Here is a 27131-nt window from a genome sequence, read left to right as displayed (position 1 = left end):
GGGGGGGAGGCGGTAAAAGATGAAACAAATAGACAAAGGTCTCTGCTTGCCATTTGGCTTCCTTGTCTTCAAATGACATAGCAAGGAACACTAGAGAGTGGAGGTAGCAGACAAAAGATATGGCCTCCCCTCATCTATCCTTCTATGTACAATCTCTCCCTTTCCATCTCTTTTCAACTCTTAGAAGTTACCTTTCTTCCATGTTGACCTTATCACCATTTCTTTCTTTCACATGACATGAGCAACAAAATTAAACCAGACCATTCAGAAGTGTGTCTTGTTTTTCCCTACCCTCTGCCCAACACAATCCCACGTAGCTCCATAGCCTTACATCTTAGAAGTCATAGGTGAGTGCTATCTTACATAACAACAAGAATGACTACTTTCTTCATGGCTGAGACGAGCACTAGTACTACTAGCAGCAACATTGGATTGTCTTCGCCAATTTTTAAGCTAGCTCAAGACCATCTCTTCACAATCTTGCTTCTGCTTCCTATAGATTCTCTCATCTCCTTTGCCAGGACTTGCAAAAGGTTCAGGTCCTTGACAAGTTCTGATACACTGTGGGAGTCCATATGCAGGAGTGAGTGGGGGTCCACATCAGTGGATGCCCTCAAGTCTTCTATCAATACCAAAAACAATCAGCAGTTGCCATGGATGAGGCTAATAAAGCAGGTGTCTCAGCTTGGCTCAGTTTGTTGTCATAAACTGTCCGACCCAGATAGTGAATTGATGCTCCCAACTCCCAGGGCTTCTCACTGTCTTAACTTTGAATCTGATTGCCTGGTCTTGTTTGGTGGTGGCTGTGAAGGAGGTTAGTCTATCTTTTCTTTGATTAGTTGTTATGATTCATAAATCGCATGTTCTTTGATTTGAATGGTAGTTTCTTTGTCCTTTTTTTTAATCATTCTGTGTCTTAAATGTGCCCGTGTGTGTATGTGATGCTTCACTGTTTGATTTGCTGGTTAAGGGTGCTAAAGGAATGTTTATATTGGTTCATGTCAGATAATTAGTTTTTCCTTTCAGTTGTTTAGTGTTCCTGATTCAACTAACCACGGATTAGGGTTTCCATTGCTTGAGAATCTTCTTGCTTCATGGTCATGGCTTCAATGTATTAGTAGGTTTGAAATTGAGCATAAGTTGTGTGAGTTGAGGCTGGTCGGTGTGAGATGGCGACAGTTAAAGCATGCATCTTAAATTTCTGGTTGGCAACAGTTCAATCTATTCCTCTACATTATCAAATAGTAGCATTTGTTTTTTTCAAATTCAAGCACATTTGTCTGTGCCGCATCATAGCCTACAGCAGGCTCCTCTGCTTAATTTGGCATCAAGATCTTAACATTTAAGATACTGTAAAGCGACAATATCATTAGTTCCTTGGTGGCTTGCTGCAAATGCAATTGCCCCACCTCTTGTAGAGTGCCCTCCTTGAAGATTAGCAACTCGGATGCTGTATTGCAGCAATCATTTTCTGATTCCACGATGTTTTGTTACTGCTACTTTTCCAGTGGGACTATTAAGAGCATGGCCCATCCCAGTAAAATTTAATAGAACTAGCAATCAGAAGCATAAACTTTCAGTAGAACATCTTTATTTCCATGAGAAGAGTCCTGATGGAGGACAATTAGCATCATCTTTGAACTTAAAGTACTTGCAACCAGTGAAGGTGTAGATTTCAGAGGCAAAGCCATCTGAGCATCCGTTTTCGCCTTCTGCATGGTGAAATGAAAAACAAAACCCATCAATGCCTCTTTGTTGATATCATGCAGGATTTATTAGCCGCTTGAGCTATAATTATATAGTGGAAGGATGATTGAATCATTTTCAGCAAGCCCCATGGGAAATTATACCAGTGAAAATGGACAATAATTGAACAATCACCACCGATAAGAAGGGCTGACATTCTCTCCATTGTTCTGAAGCAGTTCTGCTTTTAGTTTTTTACCTGTTTATGTCAAAGTGGTTTGGCATATAAGCATTTCTTGTTTTGCCGTGTTGGTCTTCTTCACAGGGCGAGATCTCGATGATACTTGGGTGGCATACATAGGTAATGATTTTCAAAGGATGCTGAAGTGGCAGAAAGTTAGTTCAGGGATTCCAAACGGGAGATTTGGGCATTCATGCATCGTCATTGGCGATTATCTGCTGCTCTTTGGAGGAATTAATGATCGTGGGATGCGTCAAAATGATACATGGGTGGGGAAAGTAGTGCTCAGTGAGAACCTTGGTATAACCTTGTCATGGAGGCTGCTTGATGTGAGATCCATAGCACCACCACCCCGTGGGGCTCATGCTGCTTGCTGCATTGATAAAAGTACAATGGTCATCCATGGAGGGATTGGTTTGTACGGCCTTAGAATGGGAGACACTTGGATTCTAGAACTTTCAGAAAATTTCTGTTCTGGAACATGGAGGGAGCTGGTGACTCATCCATCACCTCCAGCTCGTTCAGGACACACATTAACATGCATCGAAGGAACAGGAATTGTTCTATTTGGAGGAAGAGGTTCGGGGTATGATGCGCTGCATGATGTCTGGCTCTTGCAAGTGTCTGAGGATGAACTCAAGTGGATACAGATTCTCTATAATTTGCAAGACATACCTGCAGGAGTCTCCCTCCCACGAGTCGGCCACTCAGCCACACTGATTTTGGGAGGTCGGCTGCTAATCTATGGAGGTGAAGATTCACAGCGGCACAGGAAGGACGATTTTTGGGTATTAGATGTTAGTAAGATCCCATCAAATAAAGCGCAGTCTCCATTAAACTCAAGGGGATTGCAGGCAAATAATATGTGGAAAATGCTCAAGGCAAAGGGTTATAAACCCTACCGCAGATCATTCCATCGAGCCTGTGCGGATCATTCAGGGTTTCGCTTGTACGTTTTTGGTGGAATGGTGGATGGCTTACTTCAGCCTGCCGAATCATATGGGTTGAGGTTTGATGGGGAGCTCTTTCTGGTCAAATTGGAGCTGGAAACAGATATAGTAAGGTGCTAAGTTACCACAACAGAATGATCCCTCACTCTGCTTAGTTCTATACATGACAGCCTCTCACGTAGCTCAATTATTATTTGCTTTGTACATGTTTCATGAAGAAATATGAATAATGCTAGACATGTTTATATTTTAGACAAATCTTAAGGACCAAGAAAATGATCTAAATAAAGTCACTGCCTTGGGGCTGATTGTTTGAGGCCATACCATCTGGCGGCTTAAAAGAGCCTCTTTAAGTTTCTTTAGAAAGAAATCCCATGTTCTGTTGACGAACCAGAGCCGTAAACTTGCAAGCTATCAAAGAACAGGTCTAGTGTTATATTTGATATGATTTTTATAAAATGAATTATTTTTTTTACCTAAAAATGTAATAAATATATTTGGTTACTTAAATCAAAAGCTCGTTACAAAATTAAGCCAAATCTTGATTTAATTAAAAGTTGAGATTTTTAAATTTTAACTTAAACTTACACAACATTTATTCTTTGAAAAACCCATTTTAATTCATTTTTACTAGATATATTTCTAACTTGAAGCCGTCATAACTTGTTTTTATCGTAAGTTATCTATGAAAAACACCTTTTAAATTATAATTTAAAGTCAGGAATTATAGTTAAAAATTCATGTGAAATGAATTCTTCATCCAGTACCTCCCCATACACTATGCCTAGTCTTCATCACTTGTGCTAACTGGTAACCCTCGTGATTTATCTTAATCATCAACGCTGTACTTCGATCACCAAACAACCTTGCTTCAATCTCACATCTTCAAAGACTCGCGTTTAGGACAGTTGAAAAGAGCGAGGTGAACGATCATCCAATGCTTGCATTCACGAAAATTTTCAAGCCAAGGGTGGGATTGACAAGTTCATGGCAGTTTCTATGGAGAATAACAACAGAACAGAATTGTTGAGAGCACACATTTTTATTGTTTTTCCAGGGTATAAAATCTAATGTGTTACAGTAAAGTATAGTCTCAAGGTGATACAGCACATTGGGAAGAATTGATACTCCCCTCATTCCTTTACTTACACTAGGGAACAGAAAAAATGTTGACTTAAACAAAACACAAAAAAATGGGGTAAAAGAATGCTACAGATAAATATTAGACTTGATGGGAATGGCTATCCTAGCAAAGAAGAAACAGATATCCCGGTCACGAGTTCAATCTCAGTTTGGTTCTCCACATATCTGCAATGACTTTTTTCGGTGCTGGATCATCTGGTCCTCTATCTCGCTGTCCTGATGTGAGGTAAAACCATCCATTCCAGAATCCAACCAGAGTAGTTTTGACACGATATGGAAGTTTTCCAATTACTGACCATGTCTGCAGACATGTATGAATTATAAAAATTATATAATACCATCCATTGTAACAGAAATTGATCTTCTGTGGAGAGAAAAAAAAGAGAGGACAGTTTTAATGCAAAAAAAGAAAAAGAAAGAGTGAAAATAGTTATTCACTATCGTGTATTATTGTGGCTGCACTGATAAGACTCGAGCTTGTCAGGTTCTGGAACAGGCATTAACATCAAACCTGGCAAACTTCTAGTGGTGTTTTGGGAGACATAAGCACATGGCATGGTAGAAACTGCCACACAACTGATGGTGAAATCGATCAGGTTCTTATCACTTCTAGGTTTTGATGTTCACCAGAACCAATACTAATTCATTCCTATTTTTGGTCAAGAAAGCTTGATAGGCCTGTCAGGTTCGGGTAACCGTGGCCAGAATAATGAAACAAGGGGAGAAATCTCTCACATCCTTCTGAGGTCAGAAGAATAATGGAAAAACCACAACCAGTATGACAATACTTTTGGGGTATTCTGAAAATCTTCAGCTGTATGAACAAATTCACTTCCAAGCATAGTACTATGCTATGATCGACCAAACCAATCTCTACATTTTAACTATAAATTAAATCTAAAGTTTCTTGACTGTCAGCTCACAAAAATCTCAACTAATTATTGGACTATTCTTGAACAAAGTCTTCCAAAAGGAAAAAGCGATAAAGCATAAGATTTAAGAAATAGAGAATGCATGCCCCGATCTTAACAGGTCATCAAATCTTTGGAGAATTTCAATCCAATGTTTAAAAAAATGTTCAAAATAGGCAGATGAAAGCATCTAGACAGCAGAAAGCCAATAACCTTCCAATGGCAGCAACCAGACAAGAAATGCCCGGGTGCATCTTTGTGCGTATGCACAAGCATTTTATACGTGATATGTAGAGATATGTAAGATAACATGTGCATCTTTGTGTGTATGCACAAGCATTTTATACGTGATATGTAGAGATATGTAAGATAACATGTGCATCTTTGTGTGTATGCACAAGCATTTTATACGTGATATGTAGAGATATGTAAGATAACATGTGCATCTTTGTGTGTATGCACAAGCATTTTATACGTGATAAATAGAGATATGTAAGATAATGTACAAAACCCATCCCAGATTATACCTAGGGCTGTGTGTGCAAATAGCAGGTGCTGTGATGTGTAGAAATATGTAGGGTTATGTAAATTATGTTTGGGAGCACATAAAATAACAAGAACCGTGCCTTGATGCCAAACTAGTTTGGAAGCACATAAGAAACATAAAGCTCATACCAGTGTGTCAAGGTTGAACCGGAAAATTTCACCAACCAGGACCATCTTTTTAGTTGTAGGGTGTTTTTCTGTAGTGCCTCCAGCAATAACAATGGAATTATTAACAATAGCCCAAGCAAATTCAATATGAGAATCAGGCTTCGGCATAGGAGGTAAAGGTTTCCACTTCATCTCATCATCCAGCATGTGGACCTCATCATATACTATCTGAAGCAACAAAAAAGAGCCAAGACCATTAAATAAAAGCAGAGGGAACGAGAGGAGGGGAAGTGGAGACAAATTTCTCCAAGTTACAACATAACTGTGGTACTTTTTCTGTGATAAAATAGACCATAAAAGTCATTTAAAAATCTAAACATTAGGTCTTGGGGTTAGTTATTCAAATAAAGAAGATCAAGCGTAGTTGGAACACACTTGTAAAGCTTTATAATACAGGATAGTTATCAAATCAAAGATAAACAGTATCATGTTTTTATTTTCTGTTTCATACGATACTTGATTTCATGTAAAAATGACAGAATAATGATGTTTCACTCTCTTATTTTCTTCTTATCAAATGCAAGTAACCCAAAAAAACTCAAAAAATCTCTAGGGGGCCACTTAAAGCTTGGGTAGAAAATGTTGATGCAGTCTATAAAAGCTGTCAAATAGGATTATTGATAAAAATAATATTAATCAATATACCTCATTCCTACGAGAGCATTTGAAAATAGGTGATCCAGGCTTGGCCATAAAATCACCTTCCTGACCACCGATAATGAGCAGTCGATCACTAACCACGACACAAGCGCTGCATAAACACAAAAAATTATAACAGGTAGAAGTTTCAATCATGAGCTATTTCCCCTATGATCATTTCACTGTGACCATTTGGTTTGGCAACAACACTATCAATGATAAAATGTTTTATTTGTTAAACTGTAATAGCATATTGAGAATTCATTTCAAATCAAACAAGATAGCTAAATGATGAAATAATAAGACTAGGATTGGCCACAAACCGATGAGGTCCTCCACGAGGAATGGGTATTTCAGGCCTCCATTCCTTTTCCAATGCTTTCCCATCCTTTACAGCAAGACTCCAATGCTCTAATGCTGGAGTGTGCCGATTTTCCTTGCTGCCTCCCATCACATGGAGTCTACCTCTCCAAAGTTGAGTTGCTGGTGCATATCTGAGTGTTATTACATTAAAGTTCAAATCTCCTTATCAAAGTGCAGAATAAAGAAATACAGAGCATGAACTAATTTTGGCTTCAAAGTTCAAATATTTAAAGCCACCAGCACAATGCCAACACTGACACGTAGCATTTCAATTCAGAATAAGAACCACAGAGATAAGGCAGATGACCATGCAAACAGAACAAGGCAAACAGTTTCTCAAAGCAAAATTAAAAAATAATCAAATACTGCTATTGCAAAACAAGCTGATGTTCTTGCATCCCATTTTAAGTTCATTTTAAACTATTTTGACACAGGCACATACCTAGGAACTGGTAAAGGTGGTAAGTCCTGCCATTGCTTTGTCTTGGTATCTAGCACAAAATTACGAGCTGTAGGTCCTCTGCATTGTGGACCATATTGTCCAGTGACAACATAAATGTATCTCCCATCTGTGACCATTCCCAAATGTGAATGAGCCATTTCTTTAGGCATATCAAATCTCCGTCCCCATGTATTATCCGTGAAATTGTAAATATCAACATGTGAGTGCACCTGTTAATCCCAAGAGATCGGCACTTCAAAAAATTAGCGAAATACATACACAAATTCAAACCATAGAGAATAAAAATAGTAGAAGAGCTAGAAGAGGTTTCTCACAAGATCAATCGTTCCATATCCAGCAAAAACGTATAGAAGATCCTTAATCTGTATCGCAGCCCCATCTAGCCGAGGCACAGGTGCACTAGCCATTTTCTCCCATTTCAGTTCCGGTGCAGGCAAATCAGCAAATGTAGCCGATAAGAATCGATCATGGACACCATCCGCCTACACACATATATAAACAAACAAACTATTCGTAATTCTTTCCTAAACATCCAAAATTTCACTATAAACACAGAGTAAATGGAGATTACTTAAATGGGTTACATTATAAATCTAAATTGAACCAAAAAGCTTGTAGCTTTATCAGCTTCCACCTATACATAACAAAGGAATAAACAACAAAGCATCCAACTTTTTCCCGCGTCAATCTCATAAACACAAAGCTAAGCTCCAAAACTGAAAAAACTTAAATGGGCAGCGCTAAAAGCGTAAATAAAGCAAAAAAGACTGTACCTTTATTTTTGGGGCTTTAGGGTCAACATGATGCGGTTCTTGTTTTGGAATAATTAGATTGGATTGAGAATTATCAGCAGGAACCCAATTGGATAAATAAGAAGAAGAAGCGAAATGTGGAGAAGAAGCCCACAGATAATCAGCAATCAGGCCAAACCCTAATAAAACCACACAAAGTATCACCAGTTTTGTTGATTTTTGCTTCCCTGATGACCTTACCATCGCCTTCTGTATATTTACATGTGCACACACATATAGCTCTAGAGGGATAATAAGGTTAACGGAGAAGGCGAAGAGGGAAATTATGGGTGTGGAGATTGTATGGAGATCTTTCTCAAGACAGAAGAGAGATATTGGGAGACAAGGACATATTCGGATAGGTATCCGAATGTCGGTTCCTTTTTATATTTGGTTTTTTAAGTGAGGATGCTAGGAAGGAAGAAAAGAAACTTAAAAAGGGAAAACTACAATTATGTCTTCTATCTTTTGTGATGGTTTCAATTAGGCTCCTCTCAGACTTGTGACCCTCGACAACATACCAACATCATGCTAATGCTCGAGGTCTTATTGTGTGTAATGATGCTGAAATAGAAAAGCACGAGGGCTTATTCCTTCCAAAAGCAATTTTAATAAAGGAGCTACGAAGAGAAGGGGCAGAGAAAATGCGGGAAGCCTCGTTCTTGGAAGCTGAGGTCCCTCAACATGGAAGTTGGTGACTCCTGAGGTAGATTTGACCAAGAGAAGATGAATTCAGAGTATGAACAATGCTTGAGGGATCTGGAGGAGAACCTTGACATTAGGTTCAATATACCACTCTATCATGAGAGGGACTATCAGCCTTCAGAGATAGCTTCTATGGCTACTTATGGGGAAGATGCCTTCTATTCCACCAGAAGAGTTGCTTGCTGATCTTGGTTTGAGTGACCAGGAAGATGAAGATGACATGGGAAAAATCAGACATTGGAAATCATGTACATGTTCAACAATAATTTTTGAAATTTTATAAAAAAGATTACTGCACTTCGGTGGAGCAATCAAGACATCTATAGAATGCAGTAAAAAAACCTCAGAAGCCTTCCCCGGTTGCAGGGAATAGGCCTGCCCTCAACTCTTTCAAGCACTGGCATGGTTACACTCCCTTACGTGCTTTTTAACATGTAGAAGTGCTTGCTGGTCTACATGGCCAAAAACAAGCGTGTTGAAAGAAGATTACAGGGAAACCTCAACTTAATTTGGACCCAAATGTTTCAGACAGTTCTCAACTAGGTCCATCTGTCATTGTTCATTAACTTTTTTGGTCAAATTTTCTTCAAAATGATGCTGTTTCATTGCATGTTCGAATTACGAAGGAAAACATTAGCAAAAAATTGATGAAAGGACTCGGTATAGAACCGTGGAAAACATTTGGTGCCTAAGTAATAAAATTGGGACACAATTAAAAATGAGTACATAGATTGGGGAGCAAATTGAGGTTTCTCCAAGTTTATATTAAAAGAAACGCAGGCTAACCATGTTTTTAAAAAAATTCAATTTTTTTAACTCAAAATAAATTTTTTTTATGTTTTACATTAATTTTAAAAATATTTTTTAAAAAATAAAAAATATTATGTTAATATATTTTTAAATAAAAAATTATTTTAAAAAACAATCATAATTATCCTCTCAAATAATCATAATTATACAATCATAACTACACACTCAACCATGCCCTAAAACTTAAATTACACATACCCCGTCCAAGACTTAAGTTGCCGTTTAATCCAAGTTTTTTTTTTTAAAAAAGCTTTTTAAAAAAGCAATAAAAAATCTAAAACCAAGGCAAAGTTGTTAAGATAAATCTAGGTTTTTTCCCCTAACCTGGGTTTAGCCCCAAATCAAAAATTCATCTCAAAACATTTAAAAAAAAAAAAAAACACTGAAAATAATCATTTTAATATATTTTCCTACAAAAAAAACCATTTTTTAAAAACATCAGGTATGATTCACGACATAGTAATCTCTACTTAAAAAAAAACATTTTTAAATACATGCAAATTATCCAAGACTAGGAAAACATTAAACTGCTCGAAAAAAGTGTCATCAACAAGCTCCATTGATATGATTTACGACGTAGTAATCTCTGCTTTGAGACAACATACTGATATCTCACAACATATTTCTTTCTATTTTACATAATCTCAATCCCCCCGAACATGTAAAATTCTCAGCAATATCATAGCCACCCCCCCAAATCACAACCTTCAAGCCCTAGCTTAAAAAAATGAAAAATAAAATAAAATAAAATAAAATATGGCACCAAACACTTAAACTATACAACAGGTGAAATTGAAGAAGAAGAATACAATGCCTGCCTATCTCCATCACCAGTAATCATCAGTGCCAGCACCATATCACTTCCACCACTATCGATATAGATAGTGAAAAAGAAAAAGGGAATAGCAAGGTGAACCTACAGCACATGATATTACACAGGTATGACATCATTCTTTGAAGTGTCTTCGCATCTCAAAACAATACCCTCGAGGCTAGCCGGAAAGATACATTTGGTCCACTGGCACCCACTGGTGATAGGCTCAGGGGGAGGGACAATCATAAGTACATTTTCATTCCTTTGAACAACTCCCATTACACTAACCGTGCTTCCTTCTTTGATACACCTGCACAAAGCATTTGCAGTTATTCTAAGTTTGCGTGCAACTCATCAAAGGTGTTAGCGATAGCAGCTAATATTATAACAGACAATAATGCTAGAATATGTGATGTTTTGGGGACAAGAAAATTACCAATCCAAATCAAATAAACTTGTTCAACTTGCCATGAAAAATCGTGGACCAGAAGGCAATTTTATGGACCTATTATAAACAGGTTCAGCTAATCCAACTCAACCACCACAACACAATAAGACTGTACCTGACTGCCCGCTCCGGAAAAAAGGAAGGAAAGGAAGGCCTGATTGTTGTTAACCAACAAAATCACGAATACAGAAAGAAAAAACCTCATATTTCATTGTTCTTGTTGTGATTTTACGATTGAGGGTAAAACAATAACTATGATTTTTGGACTGTAAAGCCCTATCATGTACTTTTATAGATAATGTACTGCCTTATAAGTTATAATAATCAGCTCCCCTCCCCTATTCTAACCAAACAAAAGATCATTTAACTCCCACTCCCCTCCTTATAAATCCATGCAAGTGAGAGTACTGCCTTCCTTCGCCTCTCAGATTGCATTTCTCTCTTCCCCTCCTAATTTCACAAGCAGTCTAAGAAGAAAACATATTCTTAAATGCGACTAGGTGTGTCCCAGAAGATCATTATTACAAAGGTAATGAGGAAAGACAAAAAAACAGACAGTTTTGTGCTGGCACATAAATTTGCATAGACCAAAAGCTATGATGAAAGCAACATTATCAACAAAAGAAAGCATTTACCCTTCTTTCATTCGCATTATATGATCATTGCTTGAAAGATTTCTTTCTTCCAACCATTTGATGAACTCTGGAGACAACTCTTCAGTACCCGGGTTGACATCAATGACAAGGGAGTCATCAACATAAGGAGTCAACCTCGCTCCGTAGCCAGTTTTAACCAATGCTCTCAATCCGGATTGAAAATCAGAAATGTAGAAGTCAACAGCACGCCTCTGTCAAATAGGTTTTACAGAACTTCCATAAAGAAATGAAAAAACTCAAAACCCAATAATTATTTATAATCAATGGGCACATCGTTCTGTTGACAATGACATGAATGGTCACCTTTCATCGACATGGCATTTATAACAAGCAGTCCAAGGAACCAAAATAAAACAAACAAAACAACTGAACATGAATAGCAGAAAAGATGTTATTGACAACAATGAGAGGGTAAGACATTGCCCAGAAAATTGAAAACTATAGATAGTATTCATGGTAACTAGCTCCCCAAGAAGAGACAATATGTAGCAATCACCAATTCATCTATACACATGTGGCGAAGCGTTTAAGATATTTCCCAGGTCTTCATGAAATTTAAAATGACAGAAGTATCTCTTTCCAGTAAATACTGATTGTTGACAAAATTCTCCCAGAAACCTAATATATGCAAAATACTTACAAACACTATAATCCATTGAAATTTATCTAATCAACATTTCAATCACTCACTTCTAATGATCTGAGTCCCCAACTGAAACGACGATGAGTTGGGTTGGCTGCTTTTGAGTCCCATCCTCTGTACTCGTACAAACTTGTGGAGGTATATACACATCTAGGAACTCTTTGGAAAGATGACTCCAGGGGCACGTTACCACAGGTGACCACCTTCAAAAATACAATATAGCAGTTTATATGAATTACTAGAGCTTAAACAAGTAAATCAATGACTAAAACAGCATAAACAGTGCCTTCAATGTATTGGAAGACATGCATTGTAAAGAAATCACATCCCCATCAATTAAAAACGACAGATCCATTTATAAGATGTATTAAACCTCATCTGCCCAATCCTCCCAGAACAATATCTTTCTTCCAATATGGATTCATGACAATTTATATGATGTAGGTATACAAGATTTAGCATGCACTGTGGTACACAGATCCAATGCAAAGGTGGCTGAGCAGTTAATGATACACTGCTAGTGATTATACAATATGAGTGCTCACATGAGTGCACACACAAACACAGATGCTGGAATTTCAGCTTTAAATACAGCTAAAACAGAATTGGTGAGTTATATTTTCACTTCCAATCACTGCCCGCTGCCATTTTATTTATCTAATTTTGGTTCTGAATTTATTTTGAAGGAAGATTAGCTTTCGTTTTCAAATCCTATTCATAGAACTAACACAATCTATTCATTACATTTTGAACACATTAGTGATAATTAATGGTATGTTGAAATCTGCATTGCAACTTACAAACAAGTACAGTGAGGAAAAAACCCTAGTTAAAATAAATTCACCAAAACAGTGACAAGCTTGACATACAGAAATAAATTTTAGAAAAGAAAATATATACCCCAGAGATCTTCACAAATTGCCCATTTTTGGCATTTCGTAGCTCAGCATCTGGGTAACGAGCAATGTAAGCCATGATAGCTTTTCTCCCAAAACAGGCATTCCATATGAACAATGAAGTAACGGCGCCAAAAACAACCATAACAACGATTAAGAGAATGGCATTATGGACTGCTGCAAGGATAAAACCACCAGCAATGAAACCCATTAAAAAAAGTAGAATCAATGACCACAAGATTAGCTTTGGGAAGGTCTTTCTGAAGGAAAAGTCATCATCTTGGCTAAGAACAGTCACGGCCTGGTTATGAATAATAGTTGAGCCTGGAATTTTCATTGAACCCATAGATTCTAAGGGACCAGATACCTTCCGAGGTGCCCCAGATGAATTCAAAGGGCCTGAAGATATAGGACCAGATGTAATCAGACCAGTAGTAGGAAGAACAGGTGGAATGGGACCAGAGTGTTGGCGGCCAGAAGGTGTCACTCCACCTGATTGAGGGCCAGATAACTTCTTTACTGGCTCTCCATGTTTATTTAGGGGTCCAGAATTTGATTTTTTCAATGACGCTGAACCAGTTCCTCCAGAAGACATGGCACCTGATGTAGTATAAGCAGCCCGAGCAGCTGCATTAGGCATAATTGGTCCTGAATGTGAAGCGGCACCTCCAAATGATCCAGTCCTTGAAGGAGCACCGGTTATAGGTCCAGATTTCCTAGACTTTGAGCCATCCACAGGAATATCAAACATTTTCCCTAACTCTCCAGACTTTTTAATATCACCACCAGTATATGGCATGGCCACTGAGCTCATTGTTGGAGCCCTTTCCTTAGGCTGTTCTGGCCGGCCTGATACATAAAGGCCATTGCTGAGTTGATGAGATGGGAACCGAGAACCCATCTAGCTACTTCAGGATACCACAGGAGGTTCTGTGCAACAAATGCTACTATGTAGAGTGATCAACGGTCAAAGCCCACCTGAGAAGAAAAAACATGTTAGCATTTAGATGAATTCTTCGAAAATAAACAAATATTGGAGCATTCTTCAGGGCTATTAATAACCAATGAAATAAAGATTTAATTGACAAAACCAATGTAGCATGATAAAGATCACCAATTAAATGTCCAACAAATGAAGGCCAATTGGTTCACCTATCTCAAGTAAAGGTACTAAATTCGACAGATCCAAAAGGACCAAAACACCATGAAAGTTGCCCAAAATCAAATCACCAGAAAGTATCACGAGAGCCCATGAAAACTATCCAAATTTTCAGTAAACTCAGTAAATTGCAAACATGCAGCCATTTTCAAGCTCTTGAGGATCCGCCTTGAAAATTAAACTCAGTAAACCAAAAGGGGATGCCTCATGAGAACCACCCGCCCCCCCCACCCCAACCCCCCCAAATAAATAAAAAAACAATTCTTAAGACTGAGGTCCTCATATGCTTCAAGATCACCCCTCAAACAGCATTCTCTTATCTTAACTTCATGGAAGATCTAAAGAAGCTCAAAATAATGAAAAAGGCACATTTGTAAATTTTCTATATATATATATATATATATATATGCAGAGATTTATGAATCAAAACACATAGAAAGTCTAATCGTAAACCTTTCTGACATTTTACGTATAGAACCAAAATCCATCATCCAAATCACGGAATTAAGAGTTACACAATCAGTATTTTAAGCATACCCAAGATTAAAGATAAGATCAAGAATTCTGAAACAAGGAACCCAATGCATAAATTTTAATAGCTGAGGTCAAAGTCCTGTATTCTTCTGTTTGCAGCAGTTTTTTCAACCAACGCAAGCACATAGCAAACTAAAATTCCTTGTACCCCAAAAGCGAGATACCTAACCTTCCATCCCAAGTAAGAAAAGCTCTAAACACCCAAGGAATTAGAACACACGGGCCAAATCTAAGAAATAAAGCATTCCACTACTGCCATTCTGAGCAAAAAGCACCAAAACTACAGAGATCTAAACATACAAATAGAGATTTCAAAAGGTTAGGGCTTAACTTAGAGTGAGACTTCGCTATGTATAAACAAGAAAATGGCAAATCTAGGAGTCAACACAAACAAAGAACAAAAGAGAAAAAAAAAAAAAAGCATCCTGCATTCTTAAAATATCAAAATCAATCAAAGGAATTAACTTTATAGCTCAAATCAAGAAAACAGACTAAGAAAAGACTCATCCTTTTTCTGGTGTTTTGAGAAAACTGAAAGAGGGAGGGGAGGGCTAAAGGGGAAAAAGAAAACATTTTTCTCTCTAACTCGTACCTGAACAGACAGCGGACAGGGTTGTTGTTGAAATCTGGAGAAATTCAGGAGAAGACGACAACAACTGCAACAACATCGACAAATTAAAAGACAAAAAACAATTGAAATAGTACTCCAAGTACTAACCAATACATGTCTCTCTATCTCTCTCTCTAAAAAGTGACTTCTCTCTCAAAATGTATCCCACCAAACTACTCGATGAGTTTGTGCCCCCCTCTCTCCCTCTCTCTCTCTAAAAAGTAAAATGGCCTCTCACTCTCTGTTTCTCTCTCTAAAAATCTCTCCCTTTCTTTCCTTTCGTGCGTGTGAGGGTGTCACTTGAGAGAGACGCAAGGCCCGCAAACACTTGGTGAGTTGTCTTAGGAAAAAAATATTGTTATTAATATTATTTTAAAGCTAAATATTTTTTTTACACTGCCATTGATGTTAAACAAGAATATACTAATCCCAGATAAAAATTTAGGTAACTAAACAATAACAAAACTACCAGTACGAGTTTAGTAGCTCAAACAAACAAAACCCGCATACTTTTCTCCCGTTGATGGGTCATGGAAGTGACCAGATAGGATCCGGATAATGAGTGAAGTCTTAAAGTTAACCTTTAAAAATAATTTTCAAAAAACAACGAAACGGTGTTCAACCTTGTCCTAAAACACAAGACCCATGTATTAATTTACGACCATTATGGGATGCCCAGGCAATTGATACATGGATAAGGACGCAAGAAGCATCAACGAAGAAAATCCCCACAAGATTATTGGGAGATTAATGTTGTTATTAATCATTTTGTGTAATCAGTATAATGTGTTTAATATTACGGTATGAAAAAACAATTTTTTTTTAAAAAAAGTTACAAATAGTAGGTTTTCTCAAATCGCTCTTACAGAGGTTTAAACAAAGAAAATCAAATGATTTTTTTAAGTTTGGATGGCCTAAAAGCAGCTCAAGCCGGACGGCACCATAAATGTCCAACGGGTTAGTTACTTGTGGTGGCGTTGGTAAAAAAAGCAAGCACATAATATATATACAGGGTGGGTGGGTGGTTGTCTGTCATGACAAATCACAGACTTCAATGTGCTGTGTTTTGCTCTCTGTTTTGATGAACAAAGCTCAATTTGTTAAAATGGAAAGTGACAAAATATGATGATATAATTAAGTTTTCTTAGAATAGAAGTTTTCCTTCCTCAAGATTGCCTTCTCAGCCGGTCGTAATCACCACATTTTGATGATAATGTTAACGACCTCTTCCTTTTCATACTCTTGTCTAGGTGGGTCCCGTGTATTTTACATTTCAAACATAATTTAAAAAAAAATTGAATTTTTTTTTTATTAATATAAAATTAATATATTTTTAATGTTTTTAATATAAAATTAATATGTTTTTAATGTTTTTAAATATATTAATATCAAAAATAATTTTTAAAAAATAAAAAAATTATTAATACTAATTTTAATATAAAAAAATATTTAAAAAAATAACAATAACCATACTTCTAAATAAATTTTAAGTGTTGATAACACTTCCGTCTACATTCACAAAATAATTCTTTTACCTTCTCCTTCTTCTTCCTTTTAAGAAAGGAGGGTAATTATTAACATCAATCAATTTCATAGGATTATAACACCACTAATATTTTATATTTTACAGGTCTTATTCAAATCCTATTAACCCAATTTTATTTTAAAAATTATTATTAAAAAAATTAAAATTATATATTTATTTAATTAATCCCTCAACTTGTAATCCCAAATTTCAAACGTGGAGAGTTTTATAATTAAGGGGTTGTTTGTAAATATGATCCAATCCATATTTCTAAAAATTTTAAAAAATTACTAAAAATTAATATTTTCATGTTTTTAAATCATTTTAATGTATTAATTTTAAAAATAAATTCTAAAAGTAAAAAAAATATTTTTTAATATTTTTTAAATAAAAAATATTTTAAACCATAATTGTAATTACAATCTCTAACAGGTCCGGAAAGGTGTTTTTTTGAGCTAGTAAATTAATATGGATTTTGTTCTCTTTCATAAATTATGTTAAACAATGATCAATAAATTAGAAATGACATAATTATGGTATTTTAGTTTTCCTAGGAGCACAAGCGCAATTCCATCCCATTATTAGATTGTGCTGTAATATTATCCACAAATTGGTTTTCATTAACTAAATCTTAAAGAAAAGAATTTGCAGAGCTTGATTAATTATGATAAAAGCAAATATACATAATTAATATGAGGATAAAAAGCTGTAGTTAGAGAGTTTTTCTTTAAATAAATAATTACACCCTTCAAAAAAAAAAAACTTGTTTCGTTATGGGTATTTTATCTTATATTGTATATACTATAATTAAAAGTAATAAAAATATGTTCACCTAAATACAAAAACATGTTTTTATAAGATCTGAAAGGAGAATATTGGAGAGATAAAAAGAGAGGAATTTAATTGTGTCAAAATAATTAGGAGTGGATAATTAAGATTAAGGTATAGATGAATCCAGTACGTACGTACCTTGTCCCAAATAATCGGTCATGGTATTTTGAGAATCTGTGACCGAATTTGCAGTCACAATTATTGGTCCAAAAAATAAAAATGAATTTGGATTACACCGAACTAATTAATATGCGTAAAATATTTTTTTATATATAATTAATGATATAATCATTATCATCTTGAAATGAAAAATACTATATCGTACAGTTCATATATGAGGTGATAAAGTACCACCTGGTAATACATATATTGTGATGGCGTGCTTAAAATCTGGTGGGCTCGGTGATTATGATCCTGAGTCCTGACCGAGGTACGTGGGAGGTTAGGGTCAGCAGATAATTTCTGGTGTGGGATACTGCCACTGGAAGACGTACGGTTGCCCATAGAGACCTTAAGCTTGAGAATTTGTGCATATATGATATCTGGTCTTCTAAAAACGGATCGTGTTAATTATATATATGCACGTACCTCTTTAATAATTAAAGATTGAACTGGATTTTCCAGGCTAAGTTGTATCGATCTTGTGTTTCCAATGGCTGTAGAAGAGCTAGCACAGTTGCAGCGGGAGATTTATGCAGGAATGCAGCTTCAATCCAGCTGCTCATGCATTCAAGTCAATCAGTAATCTTGTGTGGGATAGGAAGAATAGCGGGCTCGGATCTTAATTTTCTTGTGCATGTGAAGAGGATTGACATGGGAAGAATTCATTGATCGTGTGTGGTAGCGGTGTGTGTAACTTTGAGTGTTCATCTACTTCCTTGGTTTTACGTTACTGGGAGCCATTGCTGTGCTGTTTAAGGATATATATGATCCAACATATATCAACAACCACTGCTGGTTATCTTTTGCTTGTGGCACATCTGTGGGCGACTGCTGTAAAGTGGCGGGATGTTGCTAGCTAACTACGTACAGTGAGACAGAAGATGATTTGATAAGGGTGTGAAAATTACGCCTGCTGGCCGAATATCAAAATCACCAAGTTGTTTCTTTCTCTTTATGCATGTTTCGTTATCATCTCGAGATAAAATATATATATATATATATATATTTTTTTAAAATTTTTTTTTTTTGGACAAGTTCAGCAGTACGTACTAGTTCAATCTCCCTTTGAATAATCTCTTTGTTTACCTTTCTTTAAGCTCAAGTTTTTTAAAAAAAAAATATTTTAGACAAGTTCAGCAGTACGTACTAGTTCAACAACTTCACAAATTTTCCGACCCTTTTTAGGTTCTCAAGCCTAACAGCACCTGCATTTTCTCCTCTTCTCAACTCCTATATATTGTCCTCCCACAATCCTGTTTGTACCATCCTGTAATTCTTTATCACTGATTTTTTATTCTCTTTAAAACTTTAATTAATTTGTGAATTTCTAAAAACCAATAAAATTACAGATATAATTTTTTCATCAGTAATTTTTACCGACTGATATAATTTTGTTTCTAATTCTATCAATATATACCGGCATAACATATCCATTAGTGATATAGTTAGTATATACCGATGAAATTTTTCTGTCAATAAATACCGACCATATCACTGACAAATTATATAGTTTTTTTAGAAAGTTGCAATGATGTGATAACATGGATTTTTTTCATATGAGTTTATCAACGAATTCAAACTAGGATCTCCATACAGTGAGGTTGCACATTCACTAGTGGAATCACCAACGGGTATATTGACAGAACGAGTCCATCAGTGATTCCATCGGTAAAAGCCAATATATACTCACCTTGTCTACACTCCCTCTATTTCTTCTTTTTCTTTCTCATCCCTCCTCTCCCCTCCCTAATTGCAGCCAACAACCCATCCCAGCTCTTCCCCTCCTCTTAACACAAGCACTCAAGTTTCTTATACTTTTGTACGTAATCATAACAATATCTGTTCTTGTAGATATTATCATTTTTTGTAAGTAAATATATCCTTTTTAGTTTAAATATTTAAATGTGAATTTTTTTTAGTATATGTTTTTTGTTAACATATCTACTTGTTTGATTGTTATTTGTCAAAGAAACTTGTAATATGCATATATAATTTTGTAGTTGTTATAATTTATTTTAGATTTTATCAAATTATATTTATTTGTAAATTGTTGAAACTTTGTTTGAATTACAATGAATTAGATGTGTTATGATGAAATAAATAATAGCTTCTTTAACAGGTCCATTTTAATTTTTATCAATTATATTGCAAAGTTGTGATTTTCATAAATTTATACGGACGTTGATAGTTCGTAATTGATAATTAATGAATATTTAACATAAGTGTTTTTTTTGTTTGTTGGATAATGTCGGGGCAAACCAATATTTTTGTTATGTTTATCTATGTAACATAGTTAATTAATACATGTTGTCATCATAATTTTATAGAGGTTTGATAGAAGTCATGAATGTATCGGGATTCACCCCAAGGATTGCGAAGGATGGATGTATCGTTTCTATAAATATATTTAACTTGTAACCTTTTTTTTCCTTACAGGCTGTGTCTCTTGGACATGAGCCGAGTCCAATGAAGCTATTTGTAAAGACGCACATGGGGAGTCAGAATTGCCAAAAAAAGGTGCAATGTAGTATGTGGACAACCATGCTCGACACTTTGTAGTATGTTCGTTCCATCATTTATTTCATAAGTTATTATTTTCTTGAATTAAATATGATGATTTAAAAAAAAATCAAGAGACTTATAATAGCGGGTTGAGGGAAAGATATGGAGACGATCCTTTGAACCATCCGAATTTCGATTCGGATTTGTGAATGGAGATCGAATCTTTTGATGGACCTGATAGAAACACAGATTACACCACATATCCAATAGGATTTTAGTGTTTGAGATAGAGGTAGGTACGGTTGGTCTTCTAGTTATAAATCTTTTGAAACATAAACTGCACCTCACTAAAAAAAAAAACATATTTTTATTATTTTTTCTGTAAATTCCACCAAAAAAAACTCAAACACGCCTAACATCGCAACCATCCGAATTTCAATCCGGATTTGTGAATGGAGGTCGAATCTTTTGGTGGACCTAATAGAAACGCAGATTACACCACGTATGCAAACAGGATTTCAGTGTTTGAGATAGAGGTAGGTACGGTTGGTCTTCTAGTTATAAACCTTTTGAGACATAAACTACACCTCACTAAAAAAAAAAAACATATTTTTATTATTTTTTTCTGTAAATTCCACCAAAAAAAAACTCAAACACGCCTAACATCGCAGTTCTATCTGAATAACACCCTAATTACTCATCAAAGGTGTGCTAACATGATACGAGGGTGGCCTAATCTAATTTCTAGATCAGTTCAATTCCTTGCATTTTTGCAATGTAGAACACACTAAAGGGTACTCTAAGTTGCCCATTCTCAGAGCATTTATGACCTATTCTTGAGTTTTTAGTGTCAAGTCTGGATATGGTGCAGGATGCACAAGATTAACCAAATTGTTGCAGACCACAGCTTATACCTTCGAAAGAGTAGCCACCTTTATTATGCTGTTGAGACTCCAACAACACCTGATGCTTTCGAGATCTTTGGAGCTCAGTTTCCTTCACAGTTCAAAGGGCATATCTTAATTAGAGCCATCACTTGTTAATTGTAAATGCTTGCTTGTCTTACAGGTTCTCCCTGGCTGATTCATTCAAGAGCTTTCTTGGAGTATTGTGTCCAAGTATGGGACAACCTTCCAAGAAAAATACCAATGTACCTGAGCGATACAGCATCCCCACTTGAATCCTATTCCCGCTCTGTCCTATGCAACTCTCCTGAGTTCAAAAATACTACAGTAAACAACGCTTTAAGGTGCAATACTTTGGAAAGTTGTACGGATGACGAGTCACTCTATGACAAGATGCTAAATAATGGTGCAGCATTTGCAAGGCCATTTAAAGAAGATGCCGTTGCACTAGACATGATTGATGAGAACGTCTTAAACCGTGAATTCCTAATGGAATGGTGCCTGGAAAATGGTGCTTGGACCAGGACAGAGGCTTCAAAGCCTACAGGGGAGGTTTTGTGTTCAGATTGGGGTAACATTGATGCTGTCAAGCCGGCTGGGTCTTATGGCATCAAGTTAGGATTCTTATTGTCTGGGATTGCCAGTGAAGAGAAATTGATGAGGACTAGTCATAGGAACCAAGCAGGCTGGCAGGCATGCATGTGTAGATAATCTGTTTTTCAAACGAAAAATATAGGTTAAATCAAGCTTCGTAGCCATATGAGTCCTTTGCTAATTGCACTCCAGATGCTTATATGTATATACTGCCCATGCATATATATTACGGCCAAGAGCACAGGAGTTCCCCTCCATGATAGCAACTTGGCATAGAGGCCCCTTTCGGGCTTTCAATCTCTTTTGCTTTATATTTTGAAAAATTTCTTACAAAGCATTGTTTCTATTCTTCTATTTCATTTTTCAAATTTGGGAACTCAATATCATGCATCATGATGATTTCATTCCACTTGCACACATGTCATAAACATGATTAGAATAAAACAATATTAAACTTGGATTAGGTTAGATGGTTAATCTTAGTTGATCTATATCAATAGAGAGCAGTGTTTTTCAAGAATTTTTTAAAAAAAAAAGTTAAAAAATCAAACATATTTTAATAGGGTTATCTAAGTTGAATTGTATTAACTATCTAATTTAATTTGAAACTGTACCAGAATAAATACTAGATCAACAAGTAATACAATAAATCCATATAACCGAACCGGGTCCGACAACACCCGTTAAGATAAGGATGCTAACCAAGCTCTGGTTATCATGTTTGCGTTTCAGTACAACGAAGCAATTATGAATATAGGATGGTGGCCGCTAGAGAAGGGGAGCTTGTGATTAAGATAAGCTAGGGGCCCCGGTGATCATCAACGAGAATCAAATATCCTAGTGCTGGATGGAGCATCAGAGCAGCACTCCTCTCTTACGCTCCCTCCATCGGATTCTTGCATTCTTTAAACTAACCACATCCACATTCCACAACCACCTTTCCCTCACCGAACGACCCCACCTCCTCTCAATATCCCAACCCATAATCCATCCATCTTCAAGCCTTTCCCTGTTGTGATCATCAATCCTTTCTCTTGAATCTGTGCGTATGTCATATAATTTGTCAGCCCGTTCTTTTTTCTATGGATCTAGTCACACTTACTAAATCTTATCGGGCTTGGACCTGACCGGCTCATTTTTCACAAGGTAGAGTTGATCAAATTAATTCACTCGGCAAATTAACATTATTTTTTTAAAAAATAAAAACAACTTTATTTAATTTTTGAAAAAAAATTACTAGAAATATGAGGTGGTGTTATTTTTTATTACCTCGCGACGAAGAATCCACCATGATGTGTAAATGTTATCGATCAAATTTAGCAAAATCTTTGTAATTTCTCAAGAAGAGAGAGGGTATGAAAATACATTGATCTTGGTGGGGGTAAAGGGCATAGAGCTGATTTAATATCGAAAGCCGAGTGTGGCCAGAATAAATTTAAATCATAGACAAAGCATGAGATTTTTAAATTTTTTAAAATATTCAGCATTGCAAAGTCAATATTTAATTCGACTGGTAAAGTTGGTGCTGGTGGCGGGAGGTCGAGATCGAATGGGAACCACCCATGTTATAATGGTACGTATGGATATTATTTTGTTGAATCTTGGCCTCAAACACGATATTTACACGAGAATATTGTTATAAAAATGGACTAAAAAGCTTTCGCGACGCCATCATTAGCGAGCCAGGAGGGAGGTTGCTGGACCACCGCCATAAAAAACTACTGCATTTTGCTGAAAACACTGCTTTGAAGGAGATTAATTTAAATTAAAGAAATTAAGGGTCAATCATGAAATTAAGGCACACCACCAAGAACATCTGGCTGAGAGATCCAGGATAGTTATTTTTATTTATTTATTTATTTTTTATTATTGTTAACAGCGGATAGAGCCCGCCCATCACGAGTGCATCGTCGCGTGCTTAACATCTTCATGAGCCGGCGACGAAGTGTTTGTGATGCAATTAATAAAGTAATCTCCGTATTTTTTTATTAATGTATTTGGGCAAGAATATCTCTATATTTTCAAGAACATGAAATATATTCCATTTATCTTTCCCGTCTCCGTATTTTTCTATCGAGAAACAGAGACTGTAGCAAAATGCCAGCACATATAAACTGAAAACAATTCGTTTTTCTTATCTCAACATCTCTTTTGATTTCTGAGACAATTTTCTTAATGTACGTACGTTCATCTTATGTCGTTAACACATATAAACTACTACAAAAACTTTGAAATTTCCTAATCTCCACGCGCGCGCGCGTGAACTTCTTCCACATGATACTCCGCAGCCTGCCAGCACGTACGGCTCCGTCACACAGAGCACTCCGCCCACCCTTCTTCCATTTCCTTCTGCAGCTGCAGTCTCTTGCTTCGCAACGCCTGTTCTATCTTCATTTCAACGGTAACGATCAGCTTACTGGGAACGCCAGATACCTCCTCTAATCTCCTCAGATTCTCCCACGTCGTAGCCGACTTGTCCCCGCATAACCTGAGCCCGAACCAAAACGACGCCGCCAAGCTCACTCTGAACGGCAAAGCCAATCTCCCAAAACACAGCGCCATCGCCCGAGTGGCTCTCTGTACCACCAAATTACAATTGAGCCCCAGCCTTTTGCACCAATTCACGAAAACACCCTCTGACCTCAGATTCCTCGACCTCTTCAACCTATCCCTCAGGGATCTACCCGGAATATTCTTCACCGAGCTGGAAGATGACGTCGTTTTGACTCCTTTTCTTGTGTTCTCAAAGCGCGTCGTTTCGGTGCTTGAAATGCAAGCAGAGGATAGAGTACTAGAGGAGGAGCAGGAGATGGAGTCCAGTTCTTTGTTTCCTGGCGAGCAAGAGAAACAGGCGACACGGCTAAGAGATGGGGCGTCGCCGGAGAATGGATTTCCTGTGAGGGAACCGCAACCGGAGCATATTACACGGCGAATATGGCGAGCAACAAGGAAGTTAGCATTATGGACGTTAGAATCACAGTCAAAGCAAAGAAACGCAGCATCCGAATCGCAGTAGACACCAGCTTCTCTTTTGCAAAGCTCGCAAACTTTAACAGCCATTAATTCGTTATGATCACCAGCTTTCACGCTTTGATCAACGTCAGAGCAACAAAATATTACAAATCAAGAAAGCTTGAGCGATGTTGTGAAAGTCTCTTTAAAGACTTGAAGAGATAAAAAAGGAGAGAGGGAGAGGGAGAGGCGGCAGTGAAGAAGGTGGTTGGTGGTAATTTAAAGAGAGGTGGTGGGGGTGGGGGCTGAAAGATATAGGCTAAAGAAGGGCGGTGACGGGATGGGTGGTGGGATGTTGTGCGTGTAGAAATGAAGGAGAGGAGAAAGTGAGTGTAGAGGTGGCTGGCTATATATGGTGGTGGTGGTGGTGTCATGTTACTGCTGCGTTTCTTTCACTTTTGTCCACATGTTAGAGAACCTCGTTTCCCTCGAAGCATGTTGATCACAATCTTTTGTTTATATTTCTTTGCATTTTCGTCCCTTATTCTTTGTCTAATTATATTAATATCTCTTAAAACCCATTTGGTATTTGTCAAGGGCACCGCGCAGAGAAGTTTTTAATGTCGAAGTCGCCTCAATTATGCGAAGATACGAAAGTCAAGGTGGGAGTTGATTTTTCAACGAGAACACTGTTGTATTGATGGAGAATTACCAGTTGCATTTTATATCGATTTTATCATTAACTTATTTTTCAATTAAAAACTATTGCCATAATACTTGATTAGAAAAAATTTAAAAAAATACGTTAATTTTCTCGTGGATGACGTGCTTCTTCTATACATGTCTTGTGATTGCCAAGAGATAGCTGGGGGTGGATGAGAAGGCATCATTAGGGTTTGAATAGAAAACATGATGAATTACGTAAAGCAAAGGACTGGAGATCATGGGCAAACCAAGAGTACACGAATCAGTGTGCCACCTGAGAATAAATTAGCCAAAAACGCAAGGGCATCAGCATAAATGACAGGGACTGGTCGCCTTTTTTTTTAAAAAAAAAAAAAAAATATATGTGTGGTCGAGTCTTCAAAAATATCGGCTGCTCTCAACAACCGTCGAATGGCGTTGGGGATTATTTAATTAATTTCTTATTTCTGAGTCACACATCCACAATTCTTCTCAGCCAAGACTTCGAAAACCGACTGTGGGAACCAACACGTGTCGAAATATAAAGACGTCTTCGTCACTCGATTCGACCCCTCTTTTTTCATGTGTCCTGTAACATGACAACACCTTCTTCATCTCGTTCTCCCTTGTAAACTTGTACTCTTGGTCCTCCTTTGCCCCTTTTCCATCCGCCACGCATCGCCAGTTTGTACCATACATGATTTATTATTCTACCAAAAATGTGGCCATTAGGAGGCAGCTCAAGATCATGTGGTGGCTTCCTCCCTCTCTCGTGCTGTTAATTTTCCAAGCTGGGAATTCAAGATGGAACGTCACATTTGGCTAAGTGGCACAACCCACGCCGATGATATAGCAATGTGGTTCTGTTCTCAGCCACACAAATGGCTCCACAGGAGAGATATGCCATCCCCACAACACAAAACTCTTGAGAAAAATAACGATCGTCCACCTGGCAAGAATACATGAGGTTAGGAGTGGAGGGTGATAGGGTGACACGCACTACTGCCACCAACGGTGGTTGTGCTGCTTCATCATTATCACAAGCCACATGAGTAGCGTGATTGGAATGATTTTGTATGGGACCCAGTTGATGACAGCAGCTGTTTTTGTGTGTTTTTTCTTTCAATCACGGCTGGATACCAGGCATGGATGATTAATGATTGATGGGGAAGGGGCAATGGGAGCCACACGATCCCTTTCATGGCTGTTTCTTGCTTGCAGAACAGAAGATCATGCCATAACGGATCTTACGAGATTTTGATATTTTGCTCGGTGTGGCTTTGCTACAATGGTGCTCGTGAACCCGTCCAGCAGAACGAGCGTCTATCTCATTCCAATTGATTTGAGATTTGTGTTCCCATGCCTCGAGAGAAGAATGTAGTTATTAACCCTCCCTCGTCCCGTTCAATATCAGTACATAAAGATTCAAATAAAAACAAACAATTCTGGATTTTTTTTTCAGATTATATTGAGTTCTTCTTTGGGTTCACACAAATCAACGAGGTAGGCTGCTTATTTGACCTGCTGGGCCTGGCTCATAGAATAGAATAAGACATGTAAATCTAGGAAAGAAAAGGTCTTAACAGTTTTAATTTTTTATTTGGCTTAAGACCTCGCCGCACTGTCCTAAAATTTAATAACCAGAATGTAATTTGATGTTTGTGTCATGATTAGAGATACTTTGATGTTGTGTTAGTTCTTGTTTTTTTTATCTAATTATAAAAAATAAAAATAATAAAATTTGCGTAGTCAAATAATTTCTTCTTTTTTATATATTTAGCTTTTTTCAATTTCAAATAT

At 36.9% G+C, this 27131-nt stretch overlaps 5 protein-coding genes across 8 annotated transcripts; 2 read left to right on the top strand and 3 right to left on the bottom strand.

Annotated features, from left to right (window-relative positions):
- Window positions 1–6: 6 nt before the first annotated feature.
- Window positions 7–3203, top strand: LOC105141124 (F-box/kelch-repeat protein At1g51550). Its single transcript, XM_011048235.1, has 2 exons — window positions 7–814; window positions 2012–3203. Exons 1-2 carry the CDS (start codon window positions 376–378, stop codon window positions 2995–2997), a joined length of 1425 nt encoding a protein of 474 aa, XP_011046537.1. The 5' UTR covers window positions 7–375; the 3' UTR covers window positions 2998–3203.
- A 693-nt stretch (window positions 3204–3896) lies between these two features.
- On the bottom strand, window positions 3897–8459 carry LOC105141123 (kelch repeat-containing protein At3g27220). Of its 2 annotated transcripts, none has more exons than XM_011048234.1 (7): window positions 7881–8459; window positions 7425–7589; window positions 7090–7319; window positions 6608–6778; window positions 6291–6396; window positions 5607–5813; window positions 3897–4321 (listed from the first exon to the last, which is right to left on the bottom strand). In XM_011048234.1, exons 1-7 carry the CDS (start codon window positions 8103–8105, stop codon window positions 4151–4153), a joined length of 1275 nt encoding a protein of 424 aa, XP_011046536.1. In that variant the 5' UTR covers window positions 8106–8459; the 3' UTR covers window positions 3897–4150. The 2 variants fall into 2 exon arrangements, with proteins under 2 accessions (XP_011046536.1, XP_011046535.1); XM_011048233.1 differs by having other exon boundaries at window positions 7425–7592; window positions 7884–8421.
- A 1474-nt stretch (window positions 8460–9933) lies between these two features.
- LOC105141120 (uncharacterized membrane protein At1g16860-like) lies at window positions 9934–15519 on the bottom strand. 2 transcript variants are annotated; one of them, XM_011048231.1, is made up of 6 exons: window positions 15159–15519; window positions 14570–14735; window positions 12878–13851; window positions 12025–12180; window positions 11314–11525; window positions 9934–10540 (listed from the first exon to the last, which is right to left on the bottom strand). In XM_011048231.1, the coding sequence occupies exons 3-6, from the start codon at window positions 13772–13774 to the stop codon at window positions 10348–10350; spliced, it is 1458 nt and encodes a 485-aa protein (XP_011046533.1). In that variant the 5' UTR covers window positions 13775–13851; window positions 14570–14735; window positions 15159–15519; the 3' UTR covers window positions 9934–10347. The 2 variants fall into 2 exon arrangements, with proteins under 2 accessions (XP_011046533.1, XP_011046532.1); XM_011048230.1 differs by lacking the exon at window positions 14570–14735.
- On the bottom strand, window positions 12530–25136 carry BBX32 (B-box 32). 2 transcript variants are annotated; one of them, XR_845317.1, is made up of 2 exons: window positions 23946–25136; window positions 12530–12545 (listed from the first exon to the last, which is right to left on the bottom strand). XR_845317.1 is itself a non-coding variant. In XM_011048232.1 (1 exon), the coding sequence occupies exon 1, from the start codon at window positions 24753–24755 to the stop codon at window positions 24006–24008; it is 750 nt and encodes a 249-aa protein (XP_011046534.1). In that variant the 5' UTR covers window positions 24756–25136; the 3' UTR covers window positions 23808–24005. The 2 variants fall into 2 exon arrangements, 1 of the variants encoding a protein (XP_011046534.1); XM_011048232.1 differs by lacking the exon at window positions 12530–12545 and having other exon boundaries at window positions 23808–25136.
- Window positions 20794–21812, top strand: LOC105141165 (uncharacterized). Its single transcript, XM_011048299.1, has 2 exons — window positions 20794–21183; window positions 21265–21812. Exons 1-2 carry the CDS (start codon window positions 21069–21071, stop codon window positions 21810–21812), a joined length of 663 nt encoding a protein of 220 aa, XP_011046601.1. The 5' UTR covers window positions 20794–21068.
- Window positions 25137–27131: the final 1995 nt, after the last annotated feature.

The sequence above is a fragment of the Populus euphratica genome, unplaced genomic scaffold (genome assembly GCF_000495115.2).
Source record: "Populus euphratica unplaced genomic scaffold, PopEup_1.0 scaffold250.1, whole genome shotgun sequence".
In the NCBI taxonomy this organism is placed as follows: domain Eukaryota; kingdom Viridiplantae; phylum Streptophyta; class Magnoliopsida; order Malpighiales; family Salicaceae; genus Populus; species Populus euphratica.
The sequence above is the reverse complement of the archived record's forward strand: the minus strand, read 5'-3'. Positions and strand labels throughout refer to the sequence as shown.

Excerpts from the sequence above, each read along its gene's own strand:
- LOC105141124 (XM_011048235.1), top strand. The coding sequence starts at position 376 with ATGACTACTTTCTTCATGGCTGAGACGAGCACTAGTACTACTAGCAGC. Across the intron at positions 815-2,011 it reads TGGTGGTGGCTGTGAAGGAG|GGCGAGATCTCGATGATACT; the intron begins GTTAGTCTATCT and ends TCTTCTTCACAG.
- LOC105141123 (XM_011048234.1), bottom strand. The coding sequence starts at position 8,105 with ATGGTAAGGTCATCAGGGAAGCAAAAATCAACAAAACTGGTGATACTT. Across the intron at positions 7,590-7,880 it reads AAGCCCCAAAAATAAAGGTA|GATGGTGTCCATGATCGATT; the intron begins CAGTCTTTTTTG and ends TGTGTGTAGGCG. Across the intron at positions 6,779-7,089 it reads CCACCTTTACCAGTTCCTAG|ATATGCACCAGCAACTCAAC; the intron begins GTATGTGCCTGT and ends AATAACACTCAG.
- LOC105141120 (XM_011048231.1), bottom strand. The coding sequence starts at position 13,774 with ATGGGTTCTCGGTTCCCATCTCATCAACTCAGCAATGGCCTTTATGTA. Across the intron at positions 11,526-12,024 it reads GGGGACTCAGATCATTAGAA|AGGCGTGCTGTTGACTTCTA; the intron begins GTGAGTGATTGA and ends CCTATTTGACAG. Across the intron at positions 10,541-11,313 it reads ATAATGCGAATGAAAGAAGG|GTGTATCAAAGAAGGAAGCA; the intron begins GTAAATGCTTTC and ends TGCTTTGTGCAG.
- LOC105141165 (XM_011048299.1), top strand. The coding sequence starts at position 21,069 with ATGCACAAGATTAACCAAATTGTTGCAGACCACAGCTTATACCTTCGA. Across the intron at positions 21,184-21,264 it reads TGCTTTCGAGATCTTTGGAG|GTTCTCCCTGGCTGATTCAT; the intron begins CTCAGTTTCCTT and ends CTTGTCTTACAG.
- BBX32 (XM_011048232.1), bottom strand. The coding sequence starts at position 24,755 with ATGGCTGTTAAAGTTTGCGAGCTTTGCAAAAGAGAAGCTGGTGTCTAC.